Source organism: Cherax quadricarinatus, chromosome 20 (genome assembly GCF_038502225.1).
Source record: "Cherax quadricarinatus isolate ZL_2023a chromosome 20, ASM3850222v1, whole genome shotgun sequence".
Taxonomy (NCBI): domain Eukaryota; kingdom Metazoa; phylum Arthropoda; class Malacostraca; order Decapoda; family Parastacidae; genus Cherax; species Cherax quadricarinatus.
This window is the reverse complement of record NC_091311.1, coordinates 19,859,707-19,878,018: the sequence shown is the minus strand read 5'-3', so window position 1 is coordinate 19,878,018 and position 18,312 is coordinate 19,859,707. Positions and strand designations below refer to the sequence as shown.

The 18,312-nt window shown below is 39.1% G+C and overlaps 1 protein-coding gene across 2 annotated transcripts in view; it reads left to right on the top strand.

Annotated features, from left to right (window-relative positions):
* The window catches only part of LOC128703772 (uncharacterized), a 767,381-nt gene extending 755,487 nt beyond the window's left edge, over positions 1 to 11,894 (top strand). For both annotated transcript variants that reach the window (XM_070086895.1, XM_053798585.2), the window contains exon 8: positions 9,769 to 11,894. In XM_070086895.1, the coding sequence (XP_069942996.1) occupies positions 9,769 to 10,442 (674 nt within the window). In that variant the 3' untranslated portion in view covers positions 10,443 to 11,894. The remainder of the gene's footprint in view (positions 1 to 9,768) is intronic.
* The last annotated feature ends 6,418 nt before the right edge of the window (positions 11,895 to 18,312 follow it).

Here is an 18,312-nt window from a genome sequence, read left to right as displayed (position 1 = left end):
CCAAACTCATCCACCAACCTCTGCAACTTCTCTTCAGCATCTCAAAAAAGCACAGTGTTATCAGCAAAGAGCAACTGTGACAACTCCCACTTTGTGTTAGATTCTTTATCTTTTAACACCATGCCGCTTGCTAACACCCAAGGATTCACTTCTTTTACAACCCCATCTATAAATATAATGAACAACCATGGTGACACCACACATCCTTGTCTAAGGCCTACTTTTACTGGGAAATAATCTCCCTATCTCCTTCATACTCTAACCTGAGCCTCACTATCCTCGTAAAAACTTTTCTCTACTATCAATAACCTACTTCCTAATTTATACATTTGCTACATCTGCCACATTGCCCCTAAATCCACCCTGTCATAAGCCTTTTCCAAATCCATAAATGCCACATAAACATCTTTATCCTTATTAAATACTGTTCCCTTAAATGTTTCACAATTGCTCTACACACCGCCTACCCTTCCTAAAGCCTTCCTGTTCATCTTCTATCCTATGCTCCATCTTAGTCTTAAATCATTCAATAATAACTCTACCATACACTTTATCAGATATACTCAACAGACTTATTCCCCTATAATTTTTGTACTGTCTTCTGTCTCCTTTGCCTCTTTACGAAGGAACTATGCATGCTCTCTGCCAATCCCTAGGTACCTTACCCTCTTCCATACATTTATTAAATAAAAGCACAAACCACTCTAAAACTATATCCCCACCCGCTTTTAACATTTTTATCTTTATCTCATTAATCCCAGCTACCTTACCCCCTTCCGTTCTACCTACTGTCTCAAGAACTTCCCCCACACTCATAACTCGCTCTTCCTCACTCCTACAAGATGTTATTCCTCCTTGCCCTATACACGAAATCACAGCTTCCCTATCTTCATCAACATTTAACAATTTCTCAAAATATTCTCTCTATCTTCCTGACACCTCTAACTGTCCATTTAATAAATCTCCTCTCCTATTTTTACCTATCAAATCCGTTCGATTCCTAGGCTTCCTCAACTTACTAATCTCACTCCAAAAGTTTTTCTTATTGTCAACACAATTTGTCGATAACATCTCACCCAATCTCACATTTGCTCTCTTTCTACATTGCTTCACCATTCTCTTAACCTCTCTTTTTCTCTCCATATACTCTTCCCTCCTTGCATCACTTCTACTTTGTAAAAACCTCTCATATGCTAACTTTTTCTCTCTTACTACTCTCCTTACATCATCATTCCACCAATAGCTCTTCTTCCCTTCTGCACTCACTTTCTTGTAACCACAAACTTCTGCTGATCACTGTAATTGTACATTCTTAAACCTACCCCATAGATTTTCAACCCCATTGCCTATACTCTCCCTATCCCATCTATCCTCCAATAGTTGTTTATATATTACCCTAACTGCCTCTTCCTTTAGATTATAATCCTTCACCTCTCTCTTACTTGCTGCTTCAATCTTCCTTGTAACCCATCTACCTTCTACTTTCACTGCAGCTACAAGTAAAAAGTGATCTGATGTATCTGTGGCCCCTCTATAAACATGTGCATGTTGAGGTCTATCCAACAGTCTTTTATCTACCAATCGTAGTCCAACAAACTACTGTCATTATTCCCAATATCATATCTTGTATACTTATTTACCCTCTTTTTCTTAAAATATGTGTTACCTATAACCAAACCCATTTCTATAAAAGTTCAATCAAAGGACCCCCATTATCATTTACACCTGGCACCCCAAACTTACCTACCACACCCTCTTTAAATGCTTCTCCTACTTTAGCACTTAGGTCCTCTACCATAATTACTCTCTCACATGATTCAAAAGTTCCTGTACACTCGCTTAACATCTCCCAAAATCTCTCTCTCTTCTCTACACTCCTCTCTTCTCCAGGTGCATACACGCTTATTATGACCCACTCTTCACATCCGACCCTTATTTTAATCTACATTATCCTTGAGTTTATACATTTATATTCCCTCTTTTCCTTCCATAACTAATCCTTCAACATTATTGCTACCTCTTCCTTAGCTCTTACTCTCTCAGATACTCCTGACTTTATCCCATTTATTTCTCCCCACTGAAACTCACCTACCCCCTTCAGCTTTGTGTTGCTTAGAGCTAGGACATCCAACTTCTCATTCATAACATTAGCAGTCATCTCTTTCTTATCATCCGCACTACATCCACGCACATCAAGCATCCCAGTTTTATGAAGCTTTTCTTCTCTTTTTTATTATTTTTTACAGGAGAAGGAGTTACTAGCACATTGCTCCTGGCATTGTAGTCGCCTCATACGACACGCATGGCTTACGGACGAAAGATCCTTTTGCACTACCCCAAGGAGAATAGATGAAATAAAGAACAAGAATTATGTAGAAAAAAGAAGTAAAACCTAGATGTGTGTATTTATATATATATATGCAAGTGCATGCCTCTGTAGTGTAACCTAAGTGTAAGTAGAAGAAGCAAGATATACCTGTTATCCAGCGTTTTTATGAGACAGTATAAAGGACACTAGCAATCTTACCATTATGTAAAATAGTTATAGGTTTCTGTTTCACACTCACTTGGCAGGACGGTAGTACCTCCCTGGGTGGTTGCTGTCTACCAACCTAGTACCTGACTTTATCTGTGGTAATATCTGGCTCTACCAGCCTCACACCTAGCTCCTTCAACCGTTTGACTACTGCAGCCAGACCTTTTATGGTAATGATCTCAGGTAATCTCTTCAATATCAAGGCCATGACCTGTCTGCGATGTCCGCCCAATTTCAACTTAGGTGCTAGCACCTCTGTTATCAAGGATCTTTGTGCTCCCACGTCGAAGAACAGTTGAGCTTTTTCGGACCTCTTTCTGTTCATAACCACTGCCATGACGGTGGCTAATGCCACGGAACCTTAGAATCTCCCACTAGGACTAGAACCCCTGTCCATCCTCTCCTCATCAGCTACCACCTCGGTCTTGGATTTTCTCTCCACCCTTTCCTGAACTGTACCCATCCCCCTTGGCCTGAGTTTGCCTCGTCTCATTAGAACACAGTGTTCTATGGTTCTTGCCTTTCCGACAGCCACGACACTCATTGGGTTAAACGGTGCAATCCTTGGCAAAGTGTTCCCCACAACACTTAAAGCAGAGTCACAACTCCTTGGTCGTGGGTGGTGTAGCTCATACAACCTGAACTCGCGTGCTCACCTTCACAGAACACCCACAGTCTCGTACTGATAGCCTTGGTGGCTCCTCCTTTAAGTTCCCTAGTCAGGGACTTGTATTGGGCATATGTACCGACTCTGGTAGAGTGCCTAGGGTAGTTGTCAAATTTTCCTTTGGTGGGCAGTTTCTCCCCTTCACCTATGCTCAGGTGAGAGAGACAAGATTTCCCAACCCTTCAATAATTTGTTTTATTATAAACCGGTTCGTCCGGTACTTCAAATGTAACACACTGTGGTGCTAACCAGCTGGATAACAGGTATACCTTGCTACTTCTACTTACACTTTGGTCACACTACACGGGCATGTACATGCATATATATATACATACACACATCAACGTTTATTCTTCTTTTTCTTAATACCTCTTGTTCTTCTTTATTTCCTCTTTTGTCTATAGGAAAGTGGAAAAGAATCTTTCCTCCATAAGCCATGCGTATCGCATGAGGCAACTAAAAAAGAGAAGAAAAGCTTTATAAAACTGGGATACTTGAATGTGCGTGGATGAAGTGCGGATGATAAGAAAGAGATGATTGCTAATGTTATGAATGAAAAGAAGTTGGATGTCTTGGCATTAAGCGAAACAAGGCTGAAGGGAGTAGGCGAGTTTCAGTGGGGAGAAATAAATGGGATTAAGTCAGGAGTATCTGAGAGAGATAGAACTAAGGAAGAGGTAGCAATAATGTTGAAGGATCAGTTATGGAAGGAGAAGAGGGAATATAAATGAGTGAATTCAAGGATTATGTGGATTAAAATAAGGGTCTGATGTAAAAAGTGGGTCATAATAAGCGTTTATGCACCTGGAGAAGAGAGGAGTGTTCAGGAGAAAGAGTGAGATTTTGGGAGATGTTAAGCGAATACATAGGAATCTTTGAACCAAATGAGAGAGTAATTATCGTAGAGGACCTAAATGCTAAAGTAGGAGAAGCATTTAAAGAGGGTGTGGTAGGAAAGTTTGGGGTGCAGGTATAAATGATAATGGGAGCCCTTTGATTGAACTTTGTATAGAAAGAGGTTTAGTTATAGGTAATACATATTTTAAGAAAAGAGGATAAATAAGTATACAAGATATGATGTAGGGCATAATGACAGTAGTTTGTTGGACTATATATTGGTAGATAAAAGACTGTTGGATAGACCTCAAGATATACATGTTTATAGAGGGGCCACAGATATATCAGATCGATTTTTTACTTGTAGCTACAGTGAGAGTAAAAGGTAGATGGGTTACAAGGAAAACAGAAGCAGCTTGTAAGAGAGAGGTGAAAGATTATAATGTAAAGAAAGAGGCATTTAGGGTAAGATATAAACAACTACTGGAGGATAGATGGGATAGCGAGAGTACAGGCATGTATGGGGTGGAGTGATCAGCAGAAGTTGGTGGACTAATGATGTAAGGAGAGTAGTAAGAGAGAAGTTAGCATATGAGAGGTTTTTACAAAGTGGAAGTGATGCAAGGAGGGAAGAGTATATGGAGAGAAAAAGAGAGGTTAAGAGAGTGGTGTAGCAATCTAAAAAGAGTGCAAATGTGGAAGTGGGTGAGATGTTATCAACAAATTTTGTTGAAAATATCTTTGTTTTGGAGTGAGATTAATAAGTTGAGAAAGCCTAGAGAACAAATGGATTTGTCAGTTAAAAATAGGAGAGGAGAGTTATTAAATGGAGAGTTAGAGGTATCAGGAAGATGGAGGAAATATTTTGAGAAATTGGTAATGGTGATGCAGATAGAGAAGCTGCGATTTCGAGGAATAACATCTTGTGGGAGTGAGGAAGAGCCAGTTGTGAGTGTGGGGGAAGTTCGTGAAGCAGTGGGTTGAATGAAAAGGGGTATGTCAGGTGGGACTGATGGGATGAAGATAGAAATGTTATGAAAAGCAGATGGGGATACAGTTTTGCAGTGGTTGGTGCTTTTATTTAATAAGTGTATGGAGGAAGGTAAGGTACCTAGGGATTGGCAGAGAGCGTGCACAGTTACTTTGCATAAAGGCAAAGGGGATACAAGAGAGTGCAAAACTTATAGGGGAATAAGTCTGTTGAGTATATCTGGTAAAGTGTATGGCAGAGTCATTATTGAAAGAATTAAGAGTAAGACAGAGAATAGGATAGCTGTTGAACAAGGAGGCTTTAGGAAAGGTAGGGGGTGTATAGACCAAGTGTTTACAGTGAAACATATAGGTGAACAGCATTTAGGTAGGGGTAAAGAGGTTTTTGTGGCTTTTATGGATTTGGAAAAGGCGTATGACAGAGTGGACAGGGGGGCAATGTGGCAGATGTTGCAGGTGTATGGTATAGGAGGTAGGTTACTGAAAGCAATGAAGAGTTTTTAAGAGGATAGTGAGGCTCAGGTTAGAGTATGTAGGAGAGAGGGAGATTATTTCCCAGTAAAAGTATGCCTTAGACAAGGATGTGTGATGTCACCGTGGTTGTTCAATATATTTGTAGATAGAGTTGTAAGAGAAGTGAATGCGAAGGTCTTGGCAAGAGGCGTGTGGTTAAAAGATAAAGAATTTGACACAAAGTGGGAAATCTCAGTTGCTCTTTCCTGATGACACTGTGGTTTTGGGAGATGCTGACGAGAAGTTGCAGTGGTTGGTCGATGAATTGGTAGAGTATGTAAAAGAAATTTAAAAGTGAATATAGGAAAGAGTAAGGTGATGAGGATAACAAAAAGATAAGGTAATGAAAGACTAGATATCAAATTGGAGGGAGAGAGTATGTATTCAGATATTTAGGAGTGAACGTGTCAGCAGATGAGTCTATGAAGGATGAGGTGAATCATAGAATTGATGTGGGGAAAAGGGTGAGTGATGCACTTAGGAGTCTGTGAAGACAAAGAACTTTGTCCGTTGAAGCAAAGAGAGGAATGTATGAGAGTATAGTTATACCGACACTCTTATATGGGTGTGAAGCATGGGTGGTGAATGTTACAACGAGAACGCTGGAGGTAATGGAGATGTCATATCTGAGGGCAATGTGTTTTGTGATTATAATGCAGAGAATTCGTAGTTTGGAAATTTGGAAGAGGTGTGGTATTACCAAAATATTATCCAGAGGGCTGAGGAGGGGTTGCTGAGGTGGTTCGGACATGCAGAGAGAATAGAACGAAACACAATGACTTAGAGAGTGTATAAACCTGTGAGGGGGTAGGGGTCGGCCGAGGAAAGGTTGGAGGGAGGGGGTAAAGAAGGTTTTGTGTGTGAGGGACTTGGACTTCCAGCAAGCATGCGTGAGCGTATTTGATAGGAGTGAATGGAGAGAAATGGTTTTTTAATATTTGACGTGCTGTTGGAGTGTGAGCAAAGTAACATTTATGAAGGGATTCAGGGAAACCGGCAGGCCGGACTTGAGTCCTGGAGATGGGAAGTACAGTGCCTGCACTCTGAAGGAGGGGTGTTTATTTTGCAGTTTTATAACTGTAGTGTAAAGCACCCTTCTGGCAAGACAGTGATCAAGTGAATGATGATGAAAGCTTTTCTTTTTCGGGCCACCCCGCCTTGGTGGGAATCGGCCGATGTGTTAAAAAAATAATTAGTCTATGTGGCTTGCTTGTAAATCACTGTAAATAATTAAATATCCAAGCTTAATTAGCCTACCTGGCTTACTTGTAAATCACTGTAAATAATCAATTTCTGTGCATGGTTATTCGGGCTAGTCACTGGGCACAAGCTGTGAGATACTTTTACTTAATTTTGTATATCACTATTAAACAGCTGTGGCTCAGCTAAGAATAGATCTGTCTAATTATTCTAGCTATCCCACAATCTCGGTTCAAAGGACCATGTGAAGATGTGTTATGTGACCCTTTGTGAGCTGCACTCTCCGGCAAGTACTGCTGACAGGCACCCTAAGACTCCAAGCGTCTCAGTCTCACAAGTGGCTTTTAGGGCACTTTTCCATGAGTAAACTGAGAGACCTGCAGAAAAATCTGAACCACAAATCACCTGAGTGTTGGTCGTAGGCCCGCTTCTTAACCGTAAGCTAACTATTTCTGAGTTTTCCCCCAGTATTTAGTGGGCACAAATCTAAGGACAAAAAACAGTAATGAGTATCACAACTGGGTCTGGTGCAGAGATTTGTACACTTGATTCGTTGGGAAGGCCTCTGAAGAACTCTGCGGGCAGCCAAAACTAATTTGAAAATCGTATGGTATATCGTAGGGACCTGTTAACGGCAGGGGTATTAGAGCTTGAAGAGGCTCCTAGCGTCTCCTAGCCTATATATAGACTCGCATGTGAAATGCTAGGTGTTGCAGTTTATCTAGTTTACTCAACACAACCTAATAGTTACTGACATTTTAAACCTACTTAAAGTGTAAATCTATTAATTAGTGTATGTAACTTACGATTTCCGCTATTTCTGCATGTGTCTGGGTGGGTCATTAAGGGCTACTACAGTTTATTTACAAATGAAGCCGGTGGGTGGAATTTCTTGGGCTCAATAAATTTCCAAACTAACGTAACCTAATCTAAACTAACCTAACCTAATCTAACCTAACCTAACCTAACCTAACCTAATCTAACTTAACCTAACCTAACCTAATCTAACTTAACCTAACCTAACCTAACCTAACCTAACCTAACCTAACCTAACCTAGCCTAACCTAACCTAACCTAACCTAACCTAACCTAACCTAACCTAATCTAACCTAATCTAGTCTAACCTAACCTAAGCTAACCTAACTGTATATATCCCGTCCCTTGAAAAAGTCAGCATTTATTTTGCTATAAATTATAGCTCAGCTACGATAACATGATAGCGTCCTGTTATCCCCACTAATAGAATGACTATCCATACCAGCTGATAATACTTTTTCTATTCTCTTTGCTGATAATAAAAATAACAATATTTTCCTTAAACTAGCTTATAATATTACTTCTATTATGCTATCTAACACTTTTAAATATGTTCTCCTAGCTAACAGAATTAATATTAATAAAATTACCTAGTTTTACTAGCAATCATTATTATTATTAATATTATTAATTTTGTTATTCTAGTTATTGGTGTTACTTTAGCTATCCTAGCTAAAAGTATTATTTGTTCATCTTAGCTAATATCATTACATTAGTTATCTTAGACAATAGCATTAGTTATGATAGTGAAAAACAATGTGATATTTATTCTTACTAATAGTATTATTACTTTAATAATCCTAGCTTATACTATTGTTTATCCTAGCTAAGAGTATTTGGTAAACCAAGTTAATATTGTTACTTTGGTAAACCTAGCTAATAGTATTACTTTAGTTATCTTGACTAATAGAATTATATCAGTTATCTTGGTTAATGATTTTGCATAATTTATACTGTCTAATATTATTTTATTTATCCTTGCCAATATTTTTTTAATTATCCAAGCTAATACTATTGCTTGTTATCCTAGCTAATACTATTATTTGTTATTCTAGTTGATACTAGTATTTGTCGTCCTAGCTAGTACTATTATTTATCCTAGCTCTTGTTTGTTATCCTAGCTAAACTATTATTTATCCTAGCTAGTACTATTGTTTCTTATCCTAGCTAATATGGCTTTAATAATCATATTACTATTACTATTACTTGTTATCCAAGCTAATAACATTATTTATCTGTAAATATTACCTGTTCTTCTTACTAATAATGTTGTATATGTTATGCTGGATAATCGTATTACTTTTGTTATCTTGTTCACGTAATGACCCTGTTATCACAGCTCATGTTATCACCCTGTTATCCTAGCACACGTCTCCCCACCCTGTTATACTAGCTCTTGGTATCACACATGTTATCCTAGCTGACAGTATCACATTGTTATTCTATCTCAGTTGATCACCCGTTATCCTAGCGCAAGTTAGCACCCTGTTATCGTAGCTCAAGTCATCACCCTGCTATTCTAACTCAAGTTATCACCCTGTTATCCTAGCTCTGGTTATCACTGTTATCATTGCTGAGGTTATCAATCTATTATCCAAGCTCACATTATCATTCTATTTTTCTCCCTCAGGTTATCAGTATATTATCCTAGCTGACATTGCCATCGTGTTATGCTAGCTCAGGTTATAAATCTGTTATCCTAGCTCACATTAATACACTGTTATCCTAGCTCACCATAATTCACTTGTATCCTAGCTCACGTCTCCCACCCTGTTATTCCTGCTCACATTATTTATCCTATTATCTTACCTGAGGTTTTATCATGCTAACCTAGATCACGTTTCTCACTCTATTATTCTAGCTCACGTTTCTCGCCCTGTTATCCTAACTCACAATATCACCCCAGCTTACGTTATGTCTGTTATACTCTCTTAGCTCAGGCTGTAGCCTTTCTCCTAGCTGAGGTTCCCAACGATCACACCTTACGTTTCTGCTATTTTATATCATGTCTCATACTTTGCTATCCTATCCCATATTATGATCGTTATCCTAGCTCAGGATATTACTGTTATCACAGCCATGTCTCTCACCCTGTTATCTTAGCTCAGGTTTTCACCCTATTATCTTAGCTCAGGTTTTAATCCCGTTATCCTAGCTCAGATTATCACCCCTGTTATCCTAGCTGAAGACGGTGTTGTCTGTTCTTCAGGAGAGAACTCAGCAGCGATGCAGCACGATACTCAGCCTGAGACCAGCAGTCAGCACCCAGCCACCTCCACCTCTTCAGCCACCTGGCTGACCAACAACCTGTACCTGCTGGCAGCCTCCTGCTTCGCCACCTGCACCGCCACCTGTCATGGCATCATCACCTTCTCCTCCTCGTCCTCCTCCTCCTACTCTTCCTGTTCCATCTGGAAGATCGCCACCGCCGTGATAGTCGCCTTCAGGAGCCTCGTTCCCACCTGTGTCAGCGCCACCTGCGAGGTCTTCACCACCTTGTTTCTTGTAGGAATCCGAATGGTACAGGTGTTAGCCATCTGGATTACCACCTATCAGGGCGTTAGCTGCTGGGATTCACTTCGGATGGGAGTCTTTGAGACCTGGAATGACCATAGATGGGTCCTTCAGACGGCCCACCAGGGTGGCAGCAAGACCAGTACGGGAATGTGGAAGCAGGGAGACAGCAGGGATGGTAGTAGGAATGACAGCAGGAATGGCAGCAGGAACGATAGTAGGGAATGCAGCAAAGATGATACCGGGAATGATAGTAGGGATGGCAGCAAAGATGATAGCAGGAATGGTAGTCGGGATGGCAGCATGGGTGGTTGCAGGGATGGCAGCAGGGATGGCAGCAGAAATCGGGGAACGTCCTCAACCAGATGATGGACAATGTGCAGGTCCTACTGAGATAAGAACTTTTGATACATAAATATGGAAGAAACGAGCCTTGTGTGTGTGAAAGTGTGTTTGTGTGTGTGTGAGAGAGAGAGAGAGAGAGAGAGAGAGAGAGAGAGAGAGAGAGAGAGAGAGAGAGAGAGAGAGAGAGAGAGAGAGGGAGAGGGGGAGAGAGAGAGAGAGAGAGAGAGAGAGAGAGAGAGAGAGAGAGAGAGAGAGAGAGAGAGAGAGAGAGAGAGAGAGAGTGTATGTGTGTTTGTGTGTGAGTGTGAGTGTGTGAGAATGTGCGTGTTTATATGTCTGTCTATGTATATATACAAAGAACTATACTGCTGTCTCTTGTCGTGTCAACTGTACTATCTGGGTTTAGTACATAATATATACACTGTAACAAACAAGACAGTACAGTACACTGTACGTTTGTTACTTCGTCTACTCTTAGTTTTCAAGTGTTGTTGTAGCTGTGAGTGTCAACAAATATTGATTTAAAGGACATGCAAAGATGGGATGGTGTGTGTGCGTGTGTGCATTGCGGTCATACTACGTACAAGTGAATTAAACACTAAGAACGGAGACCATGGTCATTAGTGGGCATTGTTATGCTCTCTCTCTCATAACCAAAGAGTACATGCACTATTACACTCTCCCTGTATATCAACAACACTTGGAAACTTACAAATACTCTTGCCATTGGAGAGGAAACTTCAGATAAACAGGTCACTTAAATTACTACTACAACAACCATTTACTTCCTGACCAGTTTTCTAATTTGTTTCGTCACTTGATCCTTGTCTCCTGAATTATTCTCTATCCTTCCCTTTAGACCGACCTGTGGTCTAGCTTCATATTCATTCGCTCACTTGTTGCATGATAATGGTCCAGGAGGAACTGTAATGTTATCTAAAGAGGCCTCTCTTAAGCGAGGATTATATGTGAAATGTTCTTTAACACATGGACGAGTCATTAAGGCGAGAGAGAACATTATAACTAGAACCTCGGTGTCTTTCAGATTGAGGTGTATCTCTGTTTATCAGGCTTTCAGGTGTTACGTTTTGTGGAGATTCTTGACGCATGTGTTTTTATGTTGCTTACCTTGTAAAGATATATGAGGCATTTGCTGTGTATGTTGTACTCCTTAACGTCTACACCACCATTACCACCACCACCACCACCGCCGCCGCCGCCACCACCACCGTCACCACCACCACCACCACCACCACCACCACCATCACAACTCATCCACTACCATTACCACCACTACCACAACCGCGGCCCCCCACCACAATCACCGTAACCAATATATTACAAAATTTATACGTGTGCCATTACAAGGAGATACAACAATCTGAGTCACAATGACAGATCTACAAGCAGATCATAATAAAATTGCCAAAACTTAACTATCAATGTAAATTTGACCATTAAACATAAGAACCCTAAGTTTTCTTATAATTATCAATAAAGACATAAAATATGAGCGGGATGGTATGGGAACGTAAAACATCAAACAGCAAATGTTACTTAAAAATCATTTATGACTCCGGTATATTTGTACCATTGTACAGTTTCCAGTTTAACAGTGTTTTCAGGAATACAAAACGAAATGTTCTGCTAAATAATCAAGTTACAGGTCAGTCCAAGGAATTTAAAAAAATATTTACAAGTTCTTTACTGCGTTTACTATGTACACTGTGTGCGAACATACGTGATATGTATAAATAAGAATACAAATATCAACGATACCTTAATTAGTCTTCTAAGATAGATGCAACGTTGTGAAATAGTAGATAATACCATGACCAATGAGAACAAATATGGAAGAGCAAAAGCGACCATCAAATCCATTGCTAGAGAGTGTAGCCTAATTACCATGTGCCCGGACTGTGACAGTGCACAGTCTGGGCACATGGTATCATGACAGGAACACCCTGCAACAATCGAAAACATATCTAAGTACATCCTATATACAATTCCCGTGAGACAAAACCCCCGAACACCAGTGCACTGACTCACCGTCAGAGATGTGTAAAGACAAGCAAAACCAATAACACCCAGAAGTGAAGGAACAGTCTGGACACAACAGCAGTGGCACCAGCACATCTACATTTAACATCCCTAAACAAGGCAGAGATGCAGTGGTGCGAGGTAAGACAAAAAATTACAGGTAACTAGTAGCTTAAAATGTGTCATGGCACAGATGTGACATGGGTGAGAAAGTCATTCACCCTCCAAGACAAAGCACCATGATTACGTTTAAAGGATCTTTATTGTGCTGAATATTGATTCTACAAGGCTGTATAAATAAGGCCCACTTCTTAATTCTAATATTATTGGATTTCATGCAATTAATAGTCAGTGGATTGAGATCACTGAAAATTTTAATAATATGAGTTGACTTCCCAGATAGATCTCAAATTTATTCAGAGACACAATCAAAGCTAAAGCCTTGTCCTTAAAAGTGGCATAACCTATTTTGATGCCGGCGGCATATGCTTTGAGCTTATGAAAACAAGTACAAATTGATGGCCTGTCGCACCTGGTCATAAGATAAATCACCTGTGAACGTGGATACAGGAGAATACAGACGAAGACTAACACCAGAGTAGGTTATTTGTGTATCTGTATATTTCTACCACCAGTATTTCTAATATTTACAGAGTGTGTAATACTGCAGAAATGTAGGCAGATAGTGTGATAAGCATTTTAAAATGATGGAGAGCTCACTGTTCGCTCACTGTTAATTGCTCATAAAATCGTACGAGAGAGACAGTATCTGTAATCAGCCAACTAGTGAGAGACTCTCTTCCATGCTAGAAAGTAAGTATAATGTCAGGTTGGCTTGACGTAAACCTCTTATCCTGACTGGTTGACAAATAAACTGGCAGCCATTCACAGCACAGCTGGGAGCCTCGACAACTGCATAGCCATAACTTCCGGCTTGGCAGATTATTGAGAAAGTACAAGATATGGTTGTGTGATGCAATGCACAGAATAAATGTAACACTCGGCACATGCCACAGAGTTGGGATGGAGTGTGTCACTTTTCTGAAGAAAAAGAGCCCCTAATGACATAATCACTCTCGTCTGTATGTATAATAAATTTTGACTAAAATTAGGGCTATCTTACTCTGCCCAAAAACAAATCCAAAATATTGTATCTTCATCTGACTGAACTCACACATCAATAAAATGGCACAAAGCAAGAATCTCAAAGGAACCCCCTAGACGAGTTAAGTGTTGCTTCCAGTCCTCACTGTACACAACCAAGTATGTATCTAACCCCTCCCCATTTCCTCCAAGTTTTCTGTCAATTTGAGAATTATTCGTCGTAATGAAGAGGGCGCTTTTCTCATTCTGAAAGGGGTTACAAGCTAGTTGAAAAGTCCATCATATATGTAAAAACTGACACATCTCGTACTCTAATGGTGAGAGGAACTTGACAGTATCCAGGAAGCAAGTCCAGACGATTAACATAGGTGGCTACTGAGAACCGGTCGATATCTATCTGGTAACATGACAGTAGTCACCTTATGGTAAGTGGTGCACATCCTGTAGCTACCATCAGGTTTAGGTACAAGTGTACACTGTGACGCTCATGGACTTTTACTTCGTTCAGTCTGTCCATCTGATCATAGAAGAAACCATTTCTTTCTGAACAGTTTTCTGTTTAGCTGCACTCATTCTGTAGTGTGATTGTTTAACAGGTGTTGCTCCTTGAACAACAACGTCGTATTCACTTGAAAAGCAACACTGAGGTACATCACAAAATTAACAAATGTACTTTAGTAGAAGTTATTTACGATCAACAGTTATATCAACTGAGAGACATTCTACGAACTTGTCTAGATACTGCAAAGGAAGTTCTCTAGATGTACGTGTGTTGCACTAGTAATGGCAGGTATTCCAACATGATGGTCAGTTTATATGGGAAGAACTGAAGTAGTAGGAAGAGTCACTACGATCTGGTTTAATCGTGGTTTTACAAAGAACCAACGTCTATTGGCAGTAGCCTTTACCATTTATGCTTTTTATCCCCCCCCCCCAAAAAAAATTTTACGGTCATATCCCTTGAAGTGAGTGTTCTTTATCGTTTTACTGTTCATGTAAAGTCAACTATAACATTTTACATCTTATCGATATTGCAAACACAATACTTGAGTAATGCCATATCAAAAATATTTTTTTTCTCTCTTTTAAGACAAACTTCATAGAACTTCCAGTATAAACGTTTGAACAGCTTCTTAGCTTACAATAAAAATTTCATTGAAATCTGAGTAATATAAACCAAAAAAATCGTCATTTTTGCCTCCCCCGTTAATATGACTTATGTGATACACCGGGAGTACGAACTCACTTGCAACACATGTCTTGAAACCAACTTGAGTGTCATTGCTTTATTTCTTACTTTCAGTGATCTGGAAACAGCTTCTTTGCAACAACGCTCCTTCATCTTCTGAGGCACTACTATGTTCTTAGCTGCTAACTCACAAGCAGTCTTAAGATGTTGCTGCATCAAAATTATAGTAGTGCTTACTGAAAGGAGATTGTTTTCCCATCCAGATCTCCTTTGAAACTTATAGCGCTGTATAGTCCTTGTGGCTTAGCGCTTCTTTTTGATTATAATAATAATAATAATAATAATTTGAAACTTATAAAGAACCACTAGCTACTTGTCCAGATCTTGCATCAAAGTGGCTATTACCGTTACGATAATGGTAATCCGTCTTCCCAGTCTCTCCAAAATTCCGTGCAGTAAGTCTCCATCATAGAGGTCAGAGTGTAGTGGAAGCTTACCGAAGCTGCTCGTGTCTATGGGTGATAACTGGTAAAAACGGAAGTGATTCCTAGATGAGATAAGGGTCCTTGATCTAACTGAATTTCTCTAGATAGGGATGCCCAACAAGGGGTGAATGTACCCCTTGAGGGTGAATGTACCCCTTGAGGGTGAATGCACCCTTTGAGGGTGAATGTACCCCTTGAGGGTGAATGCACCCTTTGAGGGCGAATGTATCTCTTGAGGGTGAATGAACTCCTTGAGGGTGAATGTACCTCTTGAGTGTGAATATACCCCTTGAGGGTGAATGTACCTCTTGAGTGTGAATATACCCCTTGAGGGTGAATGTACCTCTTGAGGGTGAATGTACCCCTTGAGGGTGAATGTACCCCTTGAGGGTGAATGCACCCTTTGAGGGTGAATGTACCCCTTGAGGGTGAATGCACCCTTTGAGGGCGAATGTATCTCTTGAGGGTGAATGAACTCCTTGAGGGTGAATGTACCTCTTGAGTGTGAAGGAGCCTCAGCAATGGGTGCATGAACCGTCCCCAAGATACAAAAGTATTTTATAGGATTCTTTGGTAAACCAATATTTTTTTTTTATAAATTCTACTTAATTTACATGCGAACAAAATATTGAATATGTTATGCAACAAGGACAGTAAATAATGAGTCAAGCTCGTGTTCAAACCAAGTAAACTTCTGATCTCGCACAAAGCCGGACGTTGTTTCATGAGTTAAATACAAAAACAAAAGTATCTCTAAAATGTTTTTTTTATTTTTTTTTCTGCTAAATCTATATAATTCACACGTCTTTTTAACTTCAGCCAATTCGCGAATTGGTTTTTATGATGCGCTTTTAAATGTATACAGGGCATTTTTTTCTTTATTACTTAAACACTTTATTTGGTTCTATAAATCTTCAATAAATGAGAATTCAGTATATTTTGGATGATAATTCAATCCTTGTTTTTTGCTAACAAGTGCGTGTGCTGGGATAAATTTGGTTCGTGGATGCAGAAGCTAGTACAGGTCAGCCAACCCTGCTCCAGGAAGTCCCACCTTTGAGAAGAAACATATTTGTGCACGAAAAATAGAAAGAGAATCGTTTTTTCTTACGGAGAAAGCTTCAGGATGGTGAATAAGTATTGATTGCCTAATTTCTCTAGGAAGTGGGCTAATGGTTTTCCAAAAGCAGGTATAGGAACAACATAGCACATGTGCCATAACACATGTCACTACACTGTACTGCAATAATTTAGGATTCGTTCCGTGAGCTTCAAGTTTCCTCGCGGGAATCATATTTCCAGGGGATCAATAGGAATGATAGATGCTCCTACGACATCATTTCTTGTCAGAGGAAATTCCCTTGAAATTCCAGGGGCAATATATTCAGAGTAATAACTGGTGTTAGTATAAATTTTACGTAGAAGGACTTTCACAGTAATCCCTCCTATGTGTTTGCAGAAGCACATCAACTTGTGTTTATGCTTTATCTGACACAGGAACAACGTTATCTCTTAATAACTTCAAAGATGCTCCTGAGTCACTATACCATTACTTCCTTTGCATCTGTGCGGTCCAGGCCAGGCTTTTGATTTGAATACAAATACCTCATAACAGAGCGCACAATTTCTTCAGATAATTTATCATCTTGTAATTATTTATGATAAAGGACATGAAGACGAGGAGAGGTAAACTGTAGCTGTGAGGTTGCTATAACAGTGCCTCACTGTTATAACGCTGATGCTCGAATGTCTCTGCTGTTCTAACAAGTCAGGTGAGTCAGTTTATACAGTAGCAACAGGTAACTTATTATGTTCGGTATACCTCTCTAAAGCATCAACATACGCTCTTGTGTGCCCCCTCTCTCTCTTTTTTTTTTTTTTTTTTTTTTTTTTTTGCAGAAAGTACATCTAATGTTTCTCTTTCACTTTTCTTCTATCTTTCTCTAGAGACTGACTTACAAGTTTTAAAAACTTCTGCAGGTTTGGAACTAGAACGTGGAGTACGATAATAAGGTTAGGAATTCCATAAGTTCTTCACTTGTGAAGGCGCAGCAGTATATCCTGCACTTCCACACAATATTCTTAACTCTGAGTATTGTCTTGTATGCATGAGCTATCGTTTGTAATATCTATCATCTTAGACATTGTAGAACAATGACAGTATCACATATTCATGAGCATTTGGAGGGATATGACGATCCGATTCACAATGACAGATCTATATGGTCATAATAAGATTGCCAGTACTTGACAGTCACTGTAAATTATCAATAATGGGATACATAAGAGATGCCCACAAAGGTAAAATATAAAACAAAAAACTTAGGGGATATATATATATATATATATATATATATATATATATATATATATATATATATATATATATATATATATATATATGTATATATATATATATATATATATATATATATATATATATATATATATATATATATATATATATATATATATATATATATATATATATATATATATATATGCAATAAGATCACAGTAAACAGGTGATTTCAGAATATTCAAAACAACCACTTTGAAAGAATAGAGAAATTCCAAGCGCTTTCGTGACTACTCACATTATCAAGGAACTATGAAAGTAAAGCATCCAAGGAAGCTATATAAGGGGTCTAGCGAACACCTCACTATCAGATCCCACAACGGTTAAACACCTGACGCGCGCCGGCCCAACTGGACAGGTCCTTCGCACAACCCACCAACAAACTATTCTACCCAAGAAAATTTTTAAAATTATTATTTGTCCAGTGTATTATTAAATTCTTCCCAAATTCTATTAATTATAAATGAATCTAATTTATATAAACCAAAGGAAATATTCATATTATTGTCAAAACTGCTTTTTATGAAACAAGATTCAATTATATTCCTGTCGACCATGGACTTGCTTGATACTACTTTCTCAACTTTTTGAAAATCAATTGGATGGTTAAAATCTCTTACATGAATAAATAGAGCATTGGAATCTTGTCCAGTTCTAATGCTATATTTATGTTGTTTTAATCTTAGTTCGAGATTTTTACCAGTTTGACCGTAATAA